At 44.7% G+C, this 21,497-nt stretch overlaps 3 protein-coding genes across 3 annotated transcripts; all 3 read right to left on the bottom strand.

Moving 5' to 3' along the window:
• Positions 1 to 659: 659 nt before the first annotated feature.
• On the bottom strand, positions 660 to 3,068 carry LOC103711096 (mitogen-activated protein kinase kinase kinase 18-like). The gene is made up of 2 exons (XM_026805468.2): positions 1,747 to 3,068; positions 660 to 763 (listed from the first exon to the last, which is right to left on the bottom strand). Exons 1-2 carry the CDS (start codon positions 2,882 to 2,884, stop codon positions 660 to 662), a joined length of 1,242 nt encoding a protein of 413 aa, XP_026661269.2. The 5' UTR covers positions 2,885 to 3,068.
• A 6,102-nt stretch (positions 3,069 to 9,170) lies between these two features.
• On the bottom strand, positions 9,171 to 15,666 carry LOC103709356 (mitochondrial succinate-fumarate transporter 1-like). Its single transcript, XM_008794658.3, has 2 exons — positions 15,112 to 15,666; positions 9,171 to 10,013 (listed from the first exon to the last, which is right to left on the bottom strand). The coding sequence occupies exons 1-2, from the start codon at positions 15,574 to 15,576 to the stop codon at positions 9,477 to 9,479; spliced, it is 1,002 nt and encodes a 333-aa protein (XP_008792880.1). The 5' UTR covers positions 15,577 to 15,666; the 3' UTR covers positions 9,171 to 9,476.
• A 1,716-nt stretch (positions 15,667 to 17,382) lies between these two features.
• LOC103709387 (probable protein phosphatase 2C 32) lies at positions 17,383 to 20,303 on the bottom strand. Its single transcript, XM_008794691.4, has 4 exons — positions 19,767 to 20,303; positions 18,912 to 19,259; positions 18,013 to 18,192; positions 17,383 to 17,904 (listed from the first exon to the last, which is right to left on the bottom strand). The coding sequence occupies exons 1-4, from the start codon at positions 20,259 to 20,261 to the stop codon at positions 17,743 to 17,745; spliced, it is 1,185 nt and encodes a 394-aa protein (XP_008792913.1). The 5' UTR covers positions 20,262 to 20,303; the 3' UTR covers positions 17,383 to 17,742.
• Between the last annotated feature and the right edge of the window lie 1,194 nt (positions 20,304 to 21,497).

Raw genomic sequence — 21,497 nt, 5'->3', positions numbered from 1 at the left:
ATAGTTCGATGGACGAGCCACCCCTTTCCTGCACCACGTTTGCTCCCTAGAGGGTGGTGATATCGTGGGTGAATAGGAGGGGAGACGAATGACCTATAGACTATAAAGCCCGCTGGTCTTTGGAGATAAAATATTCATTGAGATTTACACGGGCAATTTCGAGCGAGAAAAATTAAACAGTGATGGCCTGGGTGTCATATTTAACAAACCTAATCACGAGAGTTATCGTCAATGCAATTTTACAAATACAGCAAACAAAATCAGGGTCATGGATAGCTATATACTATGATACTATTATTAAACTTGCATATGAATTATAATCATTCTGAAAATAATTTGGTTTTTGCTATAAACAATTCTCAACAATTGAGGACATAACATGCTCTTCATAAAACTCCAAACTATTTCAATATTACTAATTTGAAATTTCTACACTTTGTCTATAAACAAGGTACAAATTGCTAATGCAAGACTCCACGTTTGATTTCATTTTAGCAATGACCTACGCCGAAGGAGTATTATTGCCAAGTACAACAAGGGCACGTAGTCTTAAGCTCATTCGTCTAACATGAGTATTATAGGAATTTCCGAAGAGGTCATTGAAGTTATGTCATCTTCGAAGGAAATAAAATTGTTCTAACATGCAGTACTTCAACAGATCAGATGCATGATGCATCCAAGTTCTCATTATCATCGTTACGATGCGAAAGAGTGTCAAATGCCTTCGCATGTATGGGGAGCCACCCGGCGGTTACAGCTGCACCTGTTTATACATAATCCATGCATGAATTAGGATCAGATGACCAGAAGACCAGATACCAATCCAACCTTCGGTTATGTACTTATGTACTACGACTCCAGCTTCTAGCCCAGTTTTAATTGGGCCGGACCAAGCCAATTGGTTAAATTAAATCATTCCCGGATGGTTTTTTTCTTTTATTATTATTTTTTTAAATAATAATCCATGCCAGTAGTTTTCACTGTGCCTAGTCTGGTCTGAGTCCTGGACCTGATTACTTACTGGTCTAAATACAAGACTTCACAAAAAAATATAATGGAACCAGTCTCAGGCTCTCAGCACAAGATCAAAACACAAGATTTCACAAAAAAAATATAATGGAACCATCACGGGCTAAATCTAAACTTCGGGCTCTTGCAGAGGAACATCTCATGATGACGAGAAGTGGCTAACGTGGTGCATGAGATTTTTCCTCGTCTGAAGCGCGACAGCTTTTTAATGAAGTCCGTCTTCCAATGAGAGAATAAGAGCGACTATCCACTAAAATGTTCGACCAGATGAATGAAAACTAGCTCAAATTATAATGAAGCTTTTCAATTATTATCAGTTGGGTTAATTTAAACTGAATTGTTTGCTGCTGTAATATAAATTGGGAAGCTGTGAGTTTTTCATGTACTGTTATTAAGGACTTTTTAAGTATAAGTTGATTACTATAGAATCCAAGTTGTCTGCTAAAGAATGCGCTAAATATGCAACCGATGTGCGCATAAAACCAGGTGAAAACAGAGGAAAGAAAGATGGCATTGACTTAACTTCCATCATGAGATGTAACAACAAATCACACCAACCAAAACCAAAGACAAACTCCCAACGTACTGCACTCCCAATACGCTGACAGTCCATACCGACGCTGCAGCAGCCATAACAATAAAAACACCAGGAATAATGACAACAAGAGCAGCTGGAAGCAGCAGAGCATCTCATTCCATTGGACAGCCAACTCCCACTTGCCTCGCCGCCGCTCCCACCCCATTCCCCCGGTTCCTCGCCGAAACAATCCAAATATTCCCGGTATATCCCTTCCCCTCCCCCCACCGGACCGGGCTCGCCCGCCGATCTAACCGCCTCCCACCCGTCACTCTCCCAGCTCACCACTGTTCCATCCAAAGCCAATTCCCTCACCCTCTCCCTCGCACGGTTCATGACCTCATCAGAATCCATACCATGAATATAATTGGCTGAAGAATTTCCCTCGTCGTCACAGGATTCCAACTTAACCCGGTCGAGCACACTCCTCGGCGACGGCCCGGTGGCGTTCAAGTCATCGTCGGCCAAGAAAGGATGCTGCAGCAATTGCTCGCCGGTCCATCTCTCGGTCGAATCCCTTCTCAAACACTTGTCGAGGAAATCCCGACCTGTCTTGGATAACCTGACCGGGAATTCAGGCACCTCGTCGCCGAAACCAACCCGGAACAGAGCGTCGGGGCCGGAACTTCGCCATGGTTGCGCTCCGGTGAGCATTTCGATGACGGTGCACCCGAGGGACCAGATGTCGGATGCCGTCGTCGGCCGCTCGCCTCTGACAACCTCGGGCGCCATCCATAGCGGCGTTCCCCGCGTGTATTGCTTATCGCCATCTATGCTGGAAATCCTCGTAGCTGATCCGAAATCGGCGAGCTTGGCGACGCCGGGGCTTAGGCCTACGAGCACATTACGGCCCTTGACGTCGCAGTGCACGACACCGGCGACGGAGTGGAGGTAGTGCAGCGCATGGGCTATGCATCTGGTGTAGCTCCGCACTTCCAGCTCGGCGATGGCTCCATTCCTGGCTGCTAAGTCTGCGACGGTCCCGCCGGGCATGTACTCCAGGTGCAGGTTCCGCCACAAGTTAGTAGGAGATTCTTGGGTGGTGTCATCGCCGAGGTAGGAGACGATGTAAGGCGAGCTGACGGACCGGAGGATTTGGATCTCATTTTCCAAAGCCTCGGTGGAAGAAAGAGGGGAGGAATTCAAATTAACAGACTTTACCGCGAAAACTTGAGCATTGGACCTGTCCACGGCCAGGCACACAGCCCCAAAGGAGCCCTCTCCGATTCTGCGACCCCTGACCCAACTCCTCCATGGGAGACCGACTCCTCCTTCCATTTGAGAGAGCTAGTCTCTTAGCTCTGGAATGGAGAGAAAAAGAGAGACAAGGGAGGAGGATGGGGAGCACTTGTGAAGGACACTGGATGAGTCTGTCTTTCACTACTTAGGCTTTCTAAGTTTGCACAAATCCACTTCTGACCGTTTATTGACGAAACAGGGTTGGGGGCGGGAACGGAAACATGGACAAAGAGGAGACGTGAAGTGGTGCAGTCCTGTGGGAGGGATCAATGGATCATCCCTATCCGAGGTGGGGCCGTATCTCATCCGTCCACGTGGCTGGGTAGATGGGAGTCAGGCCTTGGGTTGACTCGCGAGTCTCGACTTCGATGGCTCTCAGCGGTCAAACATCCGGGTCGAGTCGAGAACAAAAAGATGACGCCGACTCAAGACTCCCAGGTTGTAGAGGAGCTGGGAGTGGGACCCACGAGGTGTTGAGACGTGGCGAGATGTTGTTGGTCGAGAGGAGGGTACATGTTAAGGGTAGGCGGAGGCAGGCGGTTCCCTGGTGGTGGAGTGGTGGGGCATTCGTCGCTTGTGGTGGTGGTCGCGGAGCGCACGATACTTGTGCTCTCAGACTTGGCTGGTGGAGACGTGCACGAGCTCTGGCCAAGACAATTTGGCTAGTGGAGACGTACACGAGCTCTAGCTAAGATTTTTTGTCTGGAGTTGGATCCAAGGGTGCACGTTACGATCTCAAACAAGCATGACACTCCTAAAACAGTCGCAGGCTTATTGTAGTCCTTGCTGTGGTTCATTATTTCTTGGACGAGACCAGAGTTTGTGCCTAACAATTGGAACACCTAAGCCAATGATGCTTAGTAGCAGGCGAACCGCTGACCGGGATGTTGGCGGAGGGCGAGACATGAAGACAGCCGCATTGAAGATTGTTGGATCACATTTTTGCCCAGATTTTTAAGCATTCTGATTATTATTATTTTTGGTTCATCCGTCGTCTTAAATCTTGAAGTAATCATTGCACAATCAAGTAGTAGATTTGTGTGAAGAAAAGAGAGATGCATCAACTTTTGTGCTAAGGTGATGGTATTGTGCTTGGCTTGAATATTAAAAAAATATGATCCGATTGGTTGCATCTCAAACGAGGAAGGTTTTGATGGTTCAAATAAGAGAAGAGATACAGAGTATACGGTGGGACATGGCCAGCGAAACGAGAAAACGGCGGGTGCTTTCGAGGAGCCCACAATTGGCGCAAGTAGTGCGAAGTCCCATGGGCATTAACCCTCAAGACAGGGACCGGACCAAACCAAACACTTCATGCGCGCGGTGGGAAGGGCAAATTGCATGTGGCGCCCAGGCGTCTGTTCCATGACATTTATTGATCGGTGCACTCAACCTTGTGCGTTGGAACAGGAAGTTCATAGAATTTGGCAAAAGAAGGTAATCCAAACTGACACGGGACCTTCGGTATGAAAGGGGTTCTGTACAATCCGTGAATACATGCAAACCAATTGCCATGAGAGACAGAGAGAGAGAGAGAGAGAGAGAGACTATTTAAAACTTGGATTGAGATTTGGTACTTTCTGAACTGGTATACGGGCCAATGTTCACAAGCTCATTGGCAGAAAGAAAGCAGCAGCAAAGAGCTAAATTTTCGGTGCACTTGGGCGAGGTCGACATGGCAGTGGACAGGTATTCCGGAGGAGGTATGGCGGGAGAGGAGACTTTTCTTACAGATGATACGACAGTGGTTGGCCAGTCCCGGGACATGTCAGGAGGCCATCCGAGCGACTTGCACAGCCCATCAGATATGGCTGGCAAGGAACGCTCGCATCTTCGGCGAGCGCAGGATGTCGCCGAGGTTTGTTGCGGAGTCTGCTCGAGCATTGGCGATAGAGTCCAGACTCACCACCCCTTCAGACACAGCCTTGATAGCTCGGGACACCTGGGGTTCTTCTCTACTCAGGCAGCTCCTCGGACGGTGTTCTTCACCTAGGAGCCCCCACCCCCGAGTTTCCTCAAGGTAAATTTTGACGGGTCGGTGTTGGATGGAGGTGCGCGAGGCGGGGCCGGCTTCGTCATACGGGACCTGCACTCCAGGGTAGTGGCAACGAGCGGTTGCCAGTTGTTCGACATATCAGTTCCAGAGGCAGAGTTGCGAGCTGCCTGGGCAAGTCTTCGCCATGCGCGGCAGGTGTTGCGGGCCAGCTCGATCATATTGGAGGGCGACTCGGCTACAGTTATTGGGTGGCTCCGACGGGGCCCGAGTGGTGAGAGCACTGACCACCCTCTGATTCGGGACATTAGGATGTTGGTCAGGGATGGCTTGGCCTTTGAGGCCAAGCATGTATTCAGAGAGGCCAATGGGGCGGCTGACTGGGTGGCTGCATACGCGGCCCACCACTCAGGATACGTCCTGTGGGGAGGAGAGAGGGAGCTGCCATTGGCACTACGTGAGATCGTGTATTTTGATTTTCTTAGGTGTATTCGGTCACGTGTTGTCTGAAAAACCCGTTAAAGCAAAAAAAAAAAAAAGAGCTAAATTTTCACCAAAAAAAAAAAGAGAGCTAAACAAAAGCCGCACCTCAGGTTGGTTTGAGTTTGCTTTGAGATCAAGGATGGCTCCTAAGAAAGAAATTCAAAAAAAAAAAAAATTGCGGACAGCAGGCCAAACCCCACAATTAACTGGAAACCTATAGACCGAGATTGGAGCATTGCTCGGCGAACTCTAAGATTGGTGAAAACCGAACTGAATGAGGCAGTCGAGGTGTAGAAGAATTGATCTCTTTTGAAAATAACTTGCTACTTGTTGAAAAGTTTCCGACAATGATCCTCCAATGTCTAAGTCGGAATTGGAAGGTAGTAGTGTGGAAGAAAGAATTCTTCGCAGAGCAGTCTCTTAATGAACTTGCCTGAGGACCTCCGAACTATTCCTTTATATAAGGTAGTCAATCCATATGTTAACTGATTTGGCGCGACATGCCTTATTTTGCCAAATAACAGTAACCTGCACGTTTACAATGTAGGAAATGTTTAGCATACAACGGTAATCGCATTGATCGTGCGATGACAACAATGTTGTCATAACTGCCGGTCTTTATTATTACGTGCAGATTGGCTATTCGGCTTTTACCAAAGTTATTCACCTCAGGTAATATGGAGGTAAAAAAGGTCCGTCAAATCTAAGATCAAGATGTCCAACATTTTTTCTATCAAAACCACTTCCATTCAAAAAGAGCTATCAAAATCTAATCCTCATTGTGCGCAATCTTTTCTGTTATAAAGATAGATCATCATTAATATTCAATACCTATGAACTCAGTGTTGGTATATACGATTCATTCTTGCACTCCAGCAGCTTGCCTATGAACTTGCTAATTACAACCGAGTTGATGATAACCAACTCCTCGAAGTAGCTGATCGCAAAATGGATAAGATCAGAAATAAGGAGACAAAATGGCTGGCAAACAAACACAAAGTGGCCATCAAATGCATTCCACTAGTCCAAGTTACGAAGAAAAAATATATATAAAAAAAAGCATTCCACTAGTCCTCGTCAAAGGACCACCAAGGGAACCAGAAAACATGAGGAACGTGAGCCAGGCAGCGCTTCAGCTTATCACCACAATAAGAACATCTCCATAAAGTTCAAATCCAACCATCACCGAACCCAAAAAGGGCCCAAATGTATGAGTGGGTCCCTCTTCATAAAAAAAAAAACTAACGGAATACAAGAACCACATACCAGTGGATCGTATGCAATCTCGTAATTTTATATTCTTCTTCCCATGTGGCATTGATTGCATGATATGGGCAGCTATGGTAGAGGCAGGAAAAAGAGATGAATCTCGCTCGTGGTGGCCTCGTAATCTTGGTGTGCGCTTGCCGCCTTTAAAAAGAGATGCCCTCACGCCTTGGCTTTTGGGGAGTCGTTTTCCAGAAAAAGAGTCATCACTCTCCCAGTTCACGTGACGAATCTGAGCGGCTAACTTAACCAACGCAGGCTAGTAGACAAGCTAAATAACATGCCTATTGCAGTGGCTACCCCTAGTTCTGCTTGTTTATGCGAAGCATGATCTCCTAAATATTCTCCCCAAAGAAATTGATGATAAGGTTGCATCATATTCATCAATTTCTTATCAATTGATTTTGTTCCAGAGAATATCCATTGTGCCTATTGATGGGGGGCAAAATGGATCGTCCTGCTCACAACGTGGGACGACCTAATTTCAGCCAAATAGACATCAGCATCGAGCAGGCCAGACCTCGGTCCCGCTGAGCACCAGTCCGACCTCGGACCTTACAAAAGGCCGACCCGATCTCGGCCATACCTTTCCACTTGGAGCGCCCTGCAGGATCGACCAAGTGTCGAAGAGGCCCCGTCGACTGTAGATATCTACAATGACGCCCCTCGAGCTGGGCTCGGAGCACCCTGCAGGATTTACCAAGAGCCGAAAAGCTCCCATCGTCCGCAGATATCCACAATGACGCTTCGGCCTAAGCTCGGAGCCTCTATCGAGCTGACTTTAGAGCCGAGAAGGCTGGGCCAACCTCACCGAACGTATGTCGCGGCCCTCCAAGTCGGCCCCCCAAGTCTACCCGACCTTAGTGCTCACCAAGCTGACTTTACCAAGTAAAGGCTGCGGCCTCCAAGCGAGTCCAATCTCACCTACGACAGCATACACTTGCGCATCTATGCGCACCCCTATGCCCGCATACATGGCCGTACATTACAGCCTCACCGCGCCATGCTTTGCTTACTGGCCACTCTACGAAATGACGATCAGGGATCATACCTTGCTGCCAAGGGCCATATCCTGTTAACGCCTGCAACGCCGTACTATGCGCAGGAACAGCTCGAAACCTGTGCCCTAAGCAAGCCGTGGCCACACGCCATCTAGGCACCTCCGCAGAGACTATAAATAACCCCATTAGGTAACACGTAAGGACTTTTGGCTGGATCACTTAAGATCTACTCTAACTTAATCATCAGAGGGCTCTCACCGGAATTCCACCGGTAAAACTTTGTGTAGATCCACCGGCGCGCAGGAAGCGGTGTCCCCACTCAATCCCGACCGGTGGCTCCTCCGATTCCTCCGGCGTGGTCACCCTCGGGCTGAATTTGAACCACAACACCTATGTTTGTCAACATGAAATTAATCACAATCCAAATACCTGACATTAATCTTGACAACTTTTTTTTAATGTATATTTCATTGAATTTTTGTTGATTTTGATCACGTATTATAATATCATCATTACTGCAAAAAGTTGACTCTAGCACATAATGATCTCCCTACGCATCTGTCTCGAGGCTGGATTGGAGGCACTCTTTATTCCTGGGGAATCGTTAATTGTCCACTTTTGATTAAAATCTATTGCTTAGGCAAGAACTCTGTCCTCATCTGCCCATGCAGCTAGCTGGGTGATACCCTCAAAATCGCGTGAATCAAACTTTAGACTGTAGCTCACTATGTTAATATCGCGTGAATCAAACTTTAGACTGTAGCTCACTATGTTAATATCGCGTGAATCAAACTTTAGACTGTAGCTCACTATGGTAATAGGGTGAAGAGTGAGGAAGCAACAAGCAATGACCCACGAAACCAAAAACTTAAGCCAGTAATGACATCATCTACACCTCTCATCAAAGACTTTTCTCCAGCGATCAACCTATAAACGAAGCTAGTTTTTGATTTCAGTGCATGCCCGTCGCCATATATCTTAATCAGTTAACCACTCGAGCTTTATGAATCGCTGGGGGAAAAAATCCCCCGAACAATCCCATGGTTGGATGCATTTACCAGAACTCCAATATATGGTCTTTATGATTCCTTCTACAAACAAATAATACATGCTGGGGCACAAACCAAACAAAACAAACGGAAAGTTAATTTTTTGAGTAATGATGCACGCTAAAATCCAGCCAAATGGATGCTGCAAGATGCCGTAAAGATCAAATGCACTGATTTGCGAGGTGAAATCCACCTCTATCACTGTCACCAATACAGATCTCAGTTGAGTAAATGTTTGGATGTATAACAAGTTAATGATTTTTGAGTGCGATCTTGTTATCATCATGATTTATTTAAAAAATGGGTGCAGCTACCTGATTCCAGGGTAGTGATAAAGCTATTCAACGCTTAATGATACCAATCAGTCAATGACAAAAATAATCCTGACTGATGAAAAGTATCAATCAGAAATGTTGGAAATTTGCAGGTGAGCAAATCAAAAGTACGTCTGAAAAGTATCAGAGCAGCAACGCAATCCTGCACAGAGTTTGCGCTAAAGAAACTCCATGACACACAGAAGAGAAGAATCCGAGTTATTGTGGCAACAAAAACTGCACCGATTCAAATGCAGGTCACAGATGCTATCACAATATTAACAGCTGCCCGAAGTGAAGCAATATCTGGTAAACTCCAAGCAAACCTATGAACAGTTTTCTTGGCATCGAGAAGACTCAACAAGTTTGTTTAAAACATCTGTATTTTTTCACTCTATACAGTCTATATCTTACCTCTGATTAGGAGGGCAAGCCCCACAAGGCATTTGAAAGGAAGAGGACGTAAAGAAAAGTCCTATCACTCTTGAATTCAGATGAAGCAGGATTAGAGGGGTGGAGAAAAAATCATAGGTGAGCGCTCTGCAAGTATCTTCTTTCATAGAGTCCGGTCACTTGATCAGCAACAGCCCACATAATAGCCTGCCCAGGTGGAATCCTCATAAGCCTAGGAAGCAACCCTTTCCAAAGAGCAAGCAATCCCTCTTCGGCAAAAATTGTTCTGATTGCATGGATCATGCCCTTGTATTTGACCTCACCACTTGATCTGCTCTGGGCCATTAACCTTGTCTTAACAACATCAAAGGGCCCTGTACAGACAGGCCCTGCAGTCCCAGCCAGGAACCCAGAAATCATAGATTGCCATGGCTGAAGCACTTTTCCATCTCCTTCGTGTTTCTTCCACAGAATGATGTCGAACGCATTCTTGGCTGTGAACATGGCAGCCTGGTTCGTTCCATTACGCATAACGGTGGGTGCCGCTCCCGCCCAGAGCCCAAAAATTCCTTCTTCACGAATGATCATCCTTGCACAATGTATTGGACCCTTGTACTTCAAAAGCTCAGGGCTCAAACCTTTTTGCTGTTGCAATCTGATCTTGACCACCTGTATTCATGCTATAGAAATATATATAGTCTTCTAGAATTGTGAATCAAATATATAATAATTTACTCCAGTCAGTATCAACCAACCAGCAGGAGTTAAAAAATCTGCAAAAAGAAAATCACCACAAAGATTTAAAGAATTTAATATATAGTGTTTGTAAACTTTGAGTAAATTATTTATTGAATGAAACAAAAGGAAGCCAAATCTTTATAGAAACTAGGGGTGAAACATGGGCGGGCTCAACATGAACCTGACCAGCCAAACCCATTTATTGGGTCGGGATGGGGCTGAGATCTTATGAACTAGGGTTGAGCTCGAGCTCAAAAATCCAAAGCAAACCCGACCATAACCCAACTATACATAACAACTAAATAAATAAATTTATAGTTACGTTTCATATGAAATATGTATATTGTTTATTTAAAACATTCTTGACACTATTGAGTACTGGGTTGCACAGCTGCACCTAAATAAGATCTCAACCAACTGAATCCCAAATATTAACCCAACAAAAAAGTCCAAAACCTTTCCCTGGTCTAAAATTACTTAAAAAATCCAAAGTAACACAATCAATCCAACCCAAACCAACACTAATCTTATCCAAACCAAATTTAGCTGATGAGGTTGGGTTGGTAAGAGACATCCCGACCTCAAGTCTGGTTCCGCTGGGAGATACAAGATCTGGTTCATGTCAGGTCTGCCCTCAACCTGAACCAACCTGCCCAATTTGCAACAATGAAAAACACCCCTCTTCAAACTGCATGCATTCTCATGCTCCCAAACAGCCGATCCATTTTGTGATTTGGCAATAGATCCATGTAAGCCACATGCTGTCACCAATCTCAGAACATACAAGAGTAATTTATATCAGCTTGCTACTCCTTGCCCTCTTTTTCCCTTTTCTTTATTTTATAATCCCTGTATCACAACTACTCCCTCTGGCTGACAACAGATTCTCTTACAAATTATTACTTCAGAATGATCTGTCTTCTAAAGATAAGTTGTGTGTAACAATGCAATTTTCTTCCCCATCAAGGAAAATGTGGAACTTGATTTACTTGGGTTCACGTATAAAAACTTACATTATTGTGATAATAATGGCTGAAAAGAAGGGATCATTTTTCACATTCAAATATTTGCATTTTACTTCCTCTTTGCCAAGGGCAATGAATATTGCTCAAATCCAACACCTGAGTTGATCTACACCATTTAGATAGAAAAGGCAAGCTGCATCATGAACAGTTATCCCTTGGAAATCTCTTCCCTCCCCCAATTAAACTTGTTTATCTCTTGGAAATCTCCTTCCCTCCCCTTATTAAATTTCACATTCCCTCCACATGGACCCTTATTCATTTTCGAGAATTGACAATGTCAAGGCATTGAATTTGTTCCGATAAACAGTAGTCAAAGAAAATCATTTCAGAGAAAAGAGTCAAATGCAAGAAATCCTTAAAACATTTTTTTCTGAAAAGAAAGGACAACAATCATATCTACCATTCCAACAATGAGTCTTCTACACAGATTAATAGTTTTCACCTAAAATAGTTTTTAAGCCCTTTCTGAAAGAAAAATGATCTCCATTTTCAACAAGCATGACTATTACCAAGTTATGTGCCCTTTTCATACACTTGAATAATACATCGATTTCCTTTGCAAATCCTAGGTATCTTTTCTCTTTTAAAGAAAGGATAGCAAATCATTAGTTGCATCATCATCCTTCTGGACATGCATAAGCTATCATTTGGAGAAGGTTAATATCTTGAAATCCATAGACACATTTACAATCTTAATATATAAATAAAGTAGCATGATCCTACCAAATCCTGCTTGCTTGATAAGGTGAGAGTTTATTCGGATCAATTCAATCATTGAACTAGATCACATCATATTACCAGTGCCTTCTTAATTTTGCCTTAACATCTTCAAAGTAACAACACGGTAACAACAAAGATTATTCTTTCAAGTTTTAGCACCCATTGAGCAATAAATGGTTTCACTCAATTTTGTTGCAAAGCCTTGAGAAAAGGAATCCAATTTGAAATTTTTGCAATGATTTCTTTCTAACCCACACAACCATTGGATATTGAGTCCCATAAAAGAATACCTTTTTCAAGGTAAAAGGTATGCTAAAATTTGAAACGTAGTAGACCTGTTGAATACCAAACTTCCCAAGCAATGAGCAATACAAAACAAAATACCAGTTGCAAGCATAGCAAGCACCTACTCACCAGTACTTTCAATTTGACCGATGATTTGTCAAGAGCATTTCTTCTTCCATATGTAACAGAAAAATGAAAAACAGTATCTGTAACAGCCCAAGATCTCACCCAAAAAGGCTAGCTGAAAAATGTTAGTTAAGCCCTTTGCCCTTTATAAATATCCAAAATCTCCTAGCACACAATGGAACTAATACAAGCTTGCATGGATCCTCACACACTCTCTTTATTTAAGTTCTGGCATACTCGCCAGGTTAAGGGTCCAAATCCAAGGAAATGCAATCACAAACATCATGATCAGCTCTTGGTTTGCCCCAAAACAGCTTACGCTACAAATGTTCCCTCATCCACATGGATCATGAGCAAGATAGGACTTCATCTTAAAAAGCTAGCCAGGATATGTTATTTAAGTTCCTTAGCTCTGTATAAGTATCAAGATTTCCCCAGTGCACAACACATGCGGGACTAAATACAAACCTGCACAGATCCTTACTATATTATTTTGAAAACACACGTATCATGTTACAAAAGATGTATTACTCTTTAAACAAGACTGAGATGGATAACCATGATTACTCAATGTAGGCAATCTATAAATGATCTCTAAAACCAGATGTTTTAAGCTCTGTGACTTGTCCAATCACTAGAAAACCGCAAGGAAGACTGCTGTAACACATGGTGAGAAGCACCACATCTGATGCTCCCTAAAAGACATGGTTTACAAATGTATGAACCAGAATCTGTATTCACCAATTATCCATCAATACTGATCTAAATTGCAACAACAGTGGATAATGCGAAGATACAGGACCTTGCGTAATTACAAGATTAAAATTCATTGGAGATATCAAATTTCCTGGATTTTTTTATTTTTGTATGTGGCATGAAGATTTTGCCAATGATGACAAGTCAGTCTCTTCTAAAATGAGGTCTAATTTAGATAACTAGATTTGTTTTCAGATTTCAGGTGTGAGTTGGAACAAAACTAGGGGTACAAGACATATCAAGCTCTACTCAACATACTGCAAGCCTAATCCAAAGGTTGTGTGACACATGACAGTAGCAAAAATCCATAGCATCCTAGATTCACGCTGGCATGTAACTATACACCATGGGGGCACGGCCGTTCTTAAAAAAGAAGTTGCATTGTCACATGCCACTGGCTCAGGCATCATCGCTTACTCGGAATGATCGTAAAACTTTAACGTATCAGAACATGTTAAACGAAATCTCAGACCACTGTAATCAAAGGAATCTAATTTAATCCCCGACTAGCATAATTCCACAGCTTCTCCCATCTACACCTCCAAAATATAAAACTGTTGCGGGTTTTTGCCCACAACAGCACAGTCTCAACTGGGTCCGGAACAGAGAAAGCGACTGCGTCCCTCCCGAGGTATTGTCCGCTCTGGGGGCCGTTAACCACGCCTTTGGCGCTAGGCACATCCGCACGATTTTGTCCCATAAAAGGGCTCTTGGAGGAAAGGTTTTGGCCTCCTCATTATAAGGCACAGATATTTCCGCTTTTCGGCCGGTATGAGACTAAATTCGGGCCCTCACCACAACACAGCCCCTCTAGCGGGAAGGTCCTGTGCCGGTTTTATCCGGGCAACCCCCCAGTCCTAGAGAGGGGGTGGGGGAGGGTACCCCTACCTGGCGCGCCATTTGTTGCGGATTTTTGCCCGCAACAGCACAGTCCTAACCGGGTCCGAAACAAAGAAAGCAACTGCGTCCCTTCCGATTTATTGTCCGCTCTGGAGGCCGTTAACCACGCCTTTGGCGCTACGCACACCTGCACGGTTTTGTCCCACAAAAGGGCCCTCGTAGAGGAGATACCAAATGAGTAGGATGCGCCCGTAGCTCAGTGGCAGAGCTCCGTATAGCCAGTATTGTTCGCTTGGGGATCGTAGATCCTGCAGAGTTCGCTTAGCGATATGCCTCGTACAGGGAGCCACTCACAGTTTTGTCCCTCCGGAGAGGGACCCTCGTAGAGGAGATACCAACTGAGTAGGATGCGCCCGTAGCTCAGTGGCAGAGCCCCGTCTAGCCAGTATTGTCCACTTTGGGGATTGTAAACCCTGCAGAGTTCGCTTAGCGATATGCCTCGTACAGGAAGCTACCCCTCAAGATTTTGTCCCTCCGAAGAGGGGCCCTCGGGAGGAAAGGTTTTGGCCTCCTCATAATATGGCACAAACCTTTCTGCTATTCGGCCGGTATGGGACTAAATTCGAGCCCTCACCACAATACAGCTCCCTTAGCGGGAAGGTCCTGTGCCGGTTTTATCCGGGCCGGTATGGGACTAAACCCTAAACCCTCAAGTACGCCCATGCGGAGGGCGTACTTGAGGGTGAGGTGGGTGGCGAAGGGGGCAAAGGTGTGGTTAATGGCCCTCACCACAGACCTACCTGGCACGCCATCTGTTGCGGGTTTTTGCCCGCAACAGCACAGTCCCAACCGGGTCCGGAACAGAGAAAGCGCTGCGTCCCTCTCGAGATATTGTCCGTTCTGGGGGCCGTTAACCATGCCTTTGGCGCTAAGCACACCCGCATGGTTTTGTCCTACAAAAGGACCTTCAGGAGGAAAGATTTTGGTCTCCTCATTATAAGGCACAGACCTTTCCACTATTCGGCCGGTATGGGATTAAATTCGGGCCCTCACCGCAACAAAAACAATCGAGGTCTACAAGAAACCTAGAGAACGTACGAGAGACTCTAAGCAAGGATCAAAGAGCTGAAAAAACTTCATTCGAGAAGAATAATAAAGATTAAATGAAAAAAAAACCCAAAAAGGAAACATTTGCAGCATCAGATCGTTTGTTGCCAGGAGAATTAGTTATAGAAACTTGGAAAAAGGAAAGGATAAAAGCAAAGAAGGGGGCTTGCCTCGAAGGGGGTGACGATGACGAGGGCCTCGAGGACGCCGGCGCCGAAGCCGGAGAGGAGGCGGGCGTGGTTGGACAGGTGGCCGGTGGCGGGGTCCTTGAAGGCGGACTGGAAGAGGGCGTTGGAGCCCATGCGGAGGGCGTACTTGAGGGTGAGGTGGGTGGCGAAGGGGGTAAGCCCCTTCCAGAGCGCCCGCACCCCCTCCGTCCGCGCCACCGTCGCCCCGCAGTGCGCGATCCCCCGGTAGTTCCCGGTCCGGTCCAGCTGCAGCCGCGTCTTGATCACGTCGATGGGCTGCAGGCAGCACGCCTCCATGATCCCCCCCAGCGACCCCGACACCGCTCTCATGTACGGCGGGATCGACTCCCTCCGCGCCCTCCTCGCCTGCGCCACCGACCCGGCCTGCCGTCCTCCTCCTTCACCACCGACGCCGGCGGAGGACTCGACTCCGCCCTCTGCCGCCATCTTGGAGAAGGGGACGGCGGCGCGCCAGAGAGACCGGGACGGATTCCAGTTGTCTAGCTGACAGTTGCGTGGGGTAACTGCATAGTTGTTTATTATTATTATTATTACGACGGCTGCACACACTATAGGTGCATCGTAGTCTCGTAGAAATTAAAAAAATAGAAAGTGATAATGCTGGGCCCTTTGTGTGTCGTCCAATTGGGTGATTCCAAATTCGAAATGCACGGACCTCGATTAAATTATGCAGATCGGATGCTTTCTACTTTGAATATAGAGTCTGAAAAGATGTCGCTCTATTGATAGCCTCGATGGTATCAGACGTGACATACTCATACATGGTATTCGTGTCGGAGTCTAGAGAGGTAACCAAATCGGATCCACGGATGGAGAGTATATGAGTAAAACCGGCCGGGGTGCCCAGCATACAGTCATTTTTGCCCATATCAAATATTCTTCTGGCGGAATGGGGCCCAGTGAAGACTTCTATGCGGGGATGGGCCCCTCTTCCCCTTTTCTTCTAGGAGAAAAAAGAAGTTCACAAAGATATTATAATCTTCCACCGTCCAATGAATACCGCAGAGCAAAAAAAAGTTTTATATTTTATTCTATATTCGGCCGATCGCCATAGTCAAGTTTTTTGTTTAATTTTTGGAGAAATTAATTTTTTATCCTCTCAACGGGTACAACAAAAAGTTTCCGTTGACTGGTCCCAAATGTTCGGTGACTAGTTCCGCCTTAAGTTTTCCATGGCCGGTTGTGATGGAGAGTCGTTCAAAGCCGTTGACTGGGCGCGTACTATTATGCGGTCTGAACGGCTGCATGTGGACCATTCGCCAAGTGATACGGGTCATGCGACCGTCAGGAAGCGCGCATGGGATTTTATTTATGCGAACGCTGGACCTGCCGTGCATATTGATTTCCCGCATAAATTTAAAACGTGAAAATAGAAAGCAAGATGGGAACGTCGCCTTATCACACGAATGCACGGTCCAAGAAGATTGGCACACAAACAAACAAAAAAAAGATACAAATTCGCGTACAAACAATGACATAATAAGACTCGCAAGCGTAACCTTTAGAAGCAGAAAAAATTATATGGCACCACATCAGCTATGCACCCACAAAAATAATCTAAATTTTGAGACGAGGTGAGGAGTTGCATGGAGTCAAGAAATTCAATTATAGTAGTGCACAGCTGAAATGGTACATATGGTGTAAAGTATAACTTCTCTACTAATAGCTATCCATAATTTCTGCCCAATCCTTTGTTCTGCAATATCCAAAATAAAATTTGTGAACAACTCTGCCAACCTAGTTATTCTACTCATGCAACTTCACTAATTTGTTTATATATATATATATATATATATATATATATATATATATATATATATATATATTTGAGATTAAATTTGGTGAGAGTATGGTCATTCTTCTCAAACTTAGACCTGTCCATTCCCCTAAAGGGAGAAGAGGGCCAACGGAGGTAAGGCAAGGTATGCCTCTCTGTTTCAGATCTGGAATACAAAAATTGGGACAGGACAAACTGCTACCAACCTATACTAATTTAATCTCTCTTTTTTAAGAACAAAAAAAAAACTTTTATAGACCTCTAACACAGACATAAACCAACATTTGCAAAATAGTGCTATTCCAACTCCTTGTGATTATAGTGTAGTAACTTCACAATTGATTCTCCCCATCCATCAGTAGATCCACAAAAGGACATGTTATACTCACAAGCAAAATAATGTTCCTTGTTATTGTTTCAACATTTTCCTCCGTATATCTATAAAGCCATCGAGATCAAGATTTTGCCCAAAATTAAATAGCAATATCAACAAGAGGAAATTACAGAATCCCTAGCCAATATATTGCATAAAACGTTTACATTAATCAAAGTAAGAAGCATCTACAGTCCATTTCTAGCAGGCCGTTTTGATATACCATAGGCTGCCGGGCTCACTGACATCATAAACGAGTTAGTGGCATTTCTTATTACATTCATCCTATGTGAAAGAAAAGTTAGAGAATGAGTTTGTAAAATGATGCCCATAACCCAATGAATAACGCCGCAAGTTCCTGAAAAAACAAACACTTGCGGAACTTTAAAACAAACAAACAAAAAAAAAAATCTTCTTTTGCTCCTGACAAAATGCTATAGCTTCAGACAAAATGCCGCAACTGTATTATCATAACACTGGTATCATCCATTGAGCCTCTAGCTACGGATAGATCAGCAAGCTTTTTACAAGCAGAGAGAGGTGATGGCTTATCAGTGTCGAAGCAAAAGGGCCGAGCTATATCTACTGCCTCCTGATTGCCAATCTGGAAGGATAGAGAACAAGAACATTTATGTCACACTTTTGATCCAAGAAAAACCCGCATGAAAAGATTAGATAGCCATTCCAAGAATTATCAAGAACAAATTGGTACCTTATCCCATAGCCCATCAGAGGCTAAAATTAAGAATTCACATTGAGGTTCGATCTTAAGGATTTTAGTCTCTGGCTCTGGTATAACCAATTGTTTAAGATGTGAATCTCCAATTGCCCTGGATACAGCTAGCGAACCTTGCAACCTCCATGATCCCCGACAATAATCGACGAAGCCTCCCTGCATAGCATAATGCTCATAACTGTAAGCCAATGTCTGAGACAAGAAAAAATTACATAACTAACATATGATTAATAAAAGATCATACTGCACACCCTCACAACTGCAGTATACTTCTTTTTTTTTTCAAGCTTTAATAAAAAAACAATCCATTTAAACAAAGTCAATGGATGTTAATACTTCAAATTTATGATGCAAAAAGACGATGAAGCCCAGCCCCCCACAAACTCCTAGTGCCAGTTTAGAGAGCCATTTAATTCATGACTCCCAGATGGATAATAGGAGTACAAGCATCAAAATCAAACACCAGAAACAAACATGGAAAAAAAAAATCAAACCACTCCGACCGAGAGTATCTGCGAACTCATTCAGTGAATATACAAGTGAAACCCTTTTAGAACCAGACCATGATTTTATAAAATCCTAGAATTCTACAATACTTTTTCATGCAGTAAAACTGGCCAATGCAACTTTGTTATTTGGAATCCTAAATATACCTCCAAAGCCAACAACCAGGATCGTCAATCAAAGTTCATTCAGAACTAAGCAGCAGTCATCAGACAATAGGTTCGAAAAGAGCGCAGAGGCCACTAACTTTGATAACAAATTGGAAGATCATGAGGCTAGAAATGAAAATTAATGCTAGAAGATATAACATAGCATAGATTGACAGAAAGAGTAAGACAAAAAAAACTACAACTACCGGGAAGTGGACTTACGAGGCTCTCAATTCGCTCCCTTTCGTCTTCCCGTGAAGGCTTGTGGTCAGATGTTAGAGCCTCCGCTGTCCCAGATCGGCTCAAAACAGCACGACAATCCCCAACATTGGAAACTACAAGGTCTCCCTTTCTAAGCAAAGCAGTAACACAGCAGGTCCCGCCACCCACATCCTGTTTCAGAACCTCGGCATCTGTCTTCAGGTACCCAATCTTGACTGCTTCCTCTATCTCGCTACAGCTTTCTCCACCTCTCATCACCAACTCCTCCACTATACGCTCACCCATGTTCTCTGAAGCAAATTCAGCAGCTCCCTTACCACCATGGCCATCGAAAATGCCAAAGAACGCCTGTTCATCGAATAAATAAAAAGATAAATTAATTAACTACAACTTCTAAGTCCACATTTGAAAAAGACTAAAATTTCTAACCTTCTACTCAAATGACAGTCTAATTTTCTTAAAACAGGAGAAATCTATGCTAAGATTTAAAAGCGTCCCGCCTTCAGTTGAATCCAGGAATTCAAACATTAGAAAAGTTCCAACTTTTCTCTCTGATTGAAATAATAGAAAATAATTTTCTAAAACCGGAGAAATGTATTCTCAGACAGCAAACACCCCTTGTTTGATTCATTCAAAAGCTCGTAACATTTGGAAAATTCCAATTTTTTTTCTCCCCTTTCATTCAAATTATAGCCTAATTTTATAAAAACGGGAGAGACGTATGCTATGAATTCGTAAAGGTATTATTGTTCCCTATATTCCATCCCCTTTTTCCGAATGAAAGCTAATATGGAAAAATAAATAAAAGGAAACTGGAAGGAAAAGGGGGGGAGGGGCTCCGAAATGAGTGCCTACCAGCTGGGGATCGCCATGGAGATCGAGCTCAGCCTTATGCCGGTCCTCCATCTCCAACCTCTTCCTTCCCCTCTTGCAGTACACCGAGAACCGTGCGCTCTGCATCTCCACCTCCCTCCGGCCGTCCGATTTCACTGGAGCCGCGAAGGTCACGGACTCCATCAGCGGTATATCGATCCGCGCCGGCCTCTTCCTCTTCAGCAGCGAAGTTGTCCCGACCGAGTTCGAACCCGGAGTTGATGAACTGGGCGGCGGAGAGGGGGATGACGAGTCTACGGCCCTGAACGCCCTGATCCGGGCCACCCCTCTCTGGAACCGGGACCGGAACGGCGAGGTGGAGCACGGCGTCCCCGACGGCGACGGCGAGCCCTCGGCGGCCTGGAGGTGGTGCTGGGCTAGGTTTAGGGTTAGAGTTTCTGGGGAGCTCTTGCAGGAAAGAGGGATTCGAGAAGGCGAGAACGCCGGGGAGCTCGCAATCGCAACGGAGCAAGACATCCTTCCGTTCCCAAAAAATCTAACCTTTTTTTTTCTCCGTTGGCCTCGCTCGCCGTCCTTTTTATAGTCTCGGGGGTGGATTTCAAATATCCCTCCTGAATATTTCTTCTCTAAAGAGACTCTCCAACTACAAGTTGGAGATGACACATAATATTTCGGTTGTGACTTGTAATTTACCGCTAGTCTTGGATAAGAAGATAGGAACCGAGTCGGTGCTTGGGATGGGTCAAACATGAGTAAATCGCGTGTAGGAGAAGTGTGTGAGTCGTTCCTTAACGTTTAAAAAGTCCGACACGGCCCGTTGGATCTTCGCAAGATGGAAACTGTTTCTTACAAACAGGAAACAGGCAAACAAAGGACAAGGAAGATGACACGAACGAGAATTAACCAGGAAGTGAAGGCTGCGGTTTCCTATTTCTGCTGTTTTGTGCTTTAATGCGATGAGATGATTTGTTCAAACGGAGTGGGCCTACGTCTCAGTCTCGAGTCATAGCCACGGACAGCCGGGAGACCCGGCTATAAAGAAAGAAAATATTAACATAATTGGAGACGAACGTTGGAGGCGAGCGGGTGGAGGAACTAACCGTTGGAGATGCCTCGAAAGGGAACGTTATCCCACTGGGTGTGTATTTACGAGTGCTTCTTGCCTGGCCGTCTAGAAGGGGGGGGGGGGGGGGGGGGGGGGGGGGGAAGAAAAAAAAACCAGCTTTCTCGATGTACTATTTTCTAGAGAGATTGTTGTCACGCGCTTGCGGTGCGGTACGTGGGCTGCTGCGGCGTATTTTCCTTTTACACCGTAGACCAGCTACAAAGAGATTATAGAAAATTATGTGCGAGCTAATTGCAATTGAACCATAATCAACTCTAATAAACCGCAATCCTGCCAACCGAGCGGTGTAAAGCATAAGTTGTGCTAACTTGTTGTCTCCTGCATAGTCTGCACTTTTGGTAATTATATTTTTATCCTCGCATGGTTTCTTCATGATCTAAGCGTAGCTGAAATTAGGATTGGTGCTATCTTTCCTTCTTTTACACCGTAGACCAGCGACAAAGAGACTATCGGCAACTATGTGCTAGCTAATTGCAATTAAACCACCATCAACTGTAATAAACTGCAAGCCTGCCAACTGAGTGGTGTTGAGCATGAACTGTGCTCATTTGTTGTTTCCTGCATAGCCTGCACTTTTGGTAATTATTTTTGTATCCTCGCATGTTTTCTTCATGATCTAAGCGTAG

This window comes from Phoenix dactylifera, chromosome 3 (genome assembly GCF_009389715.1).
Source record: "Phoenix dactylifera cultivar Barhee BC4 chromosome 3, palm_55x_up_171113_PBpolish2nd_filt_p, whole genome shotgun sequence".
Lineage (NCBI taxonomy): Eukaryota > Viridiplantae > Streptophyta > Magnoliopsida > Arecales > Arecaceae > Phoenix > Phoenix dactylifera.
Note: the sequence above shows the minus strand (reverse complement) of the source record. Positions and strands in the feature narration are given on the sequence as shown.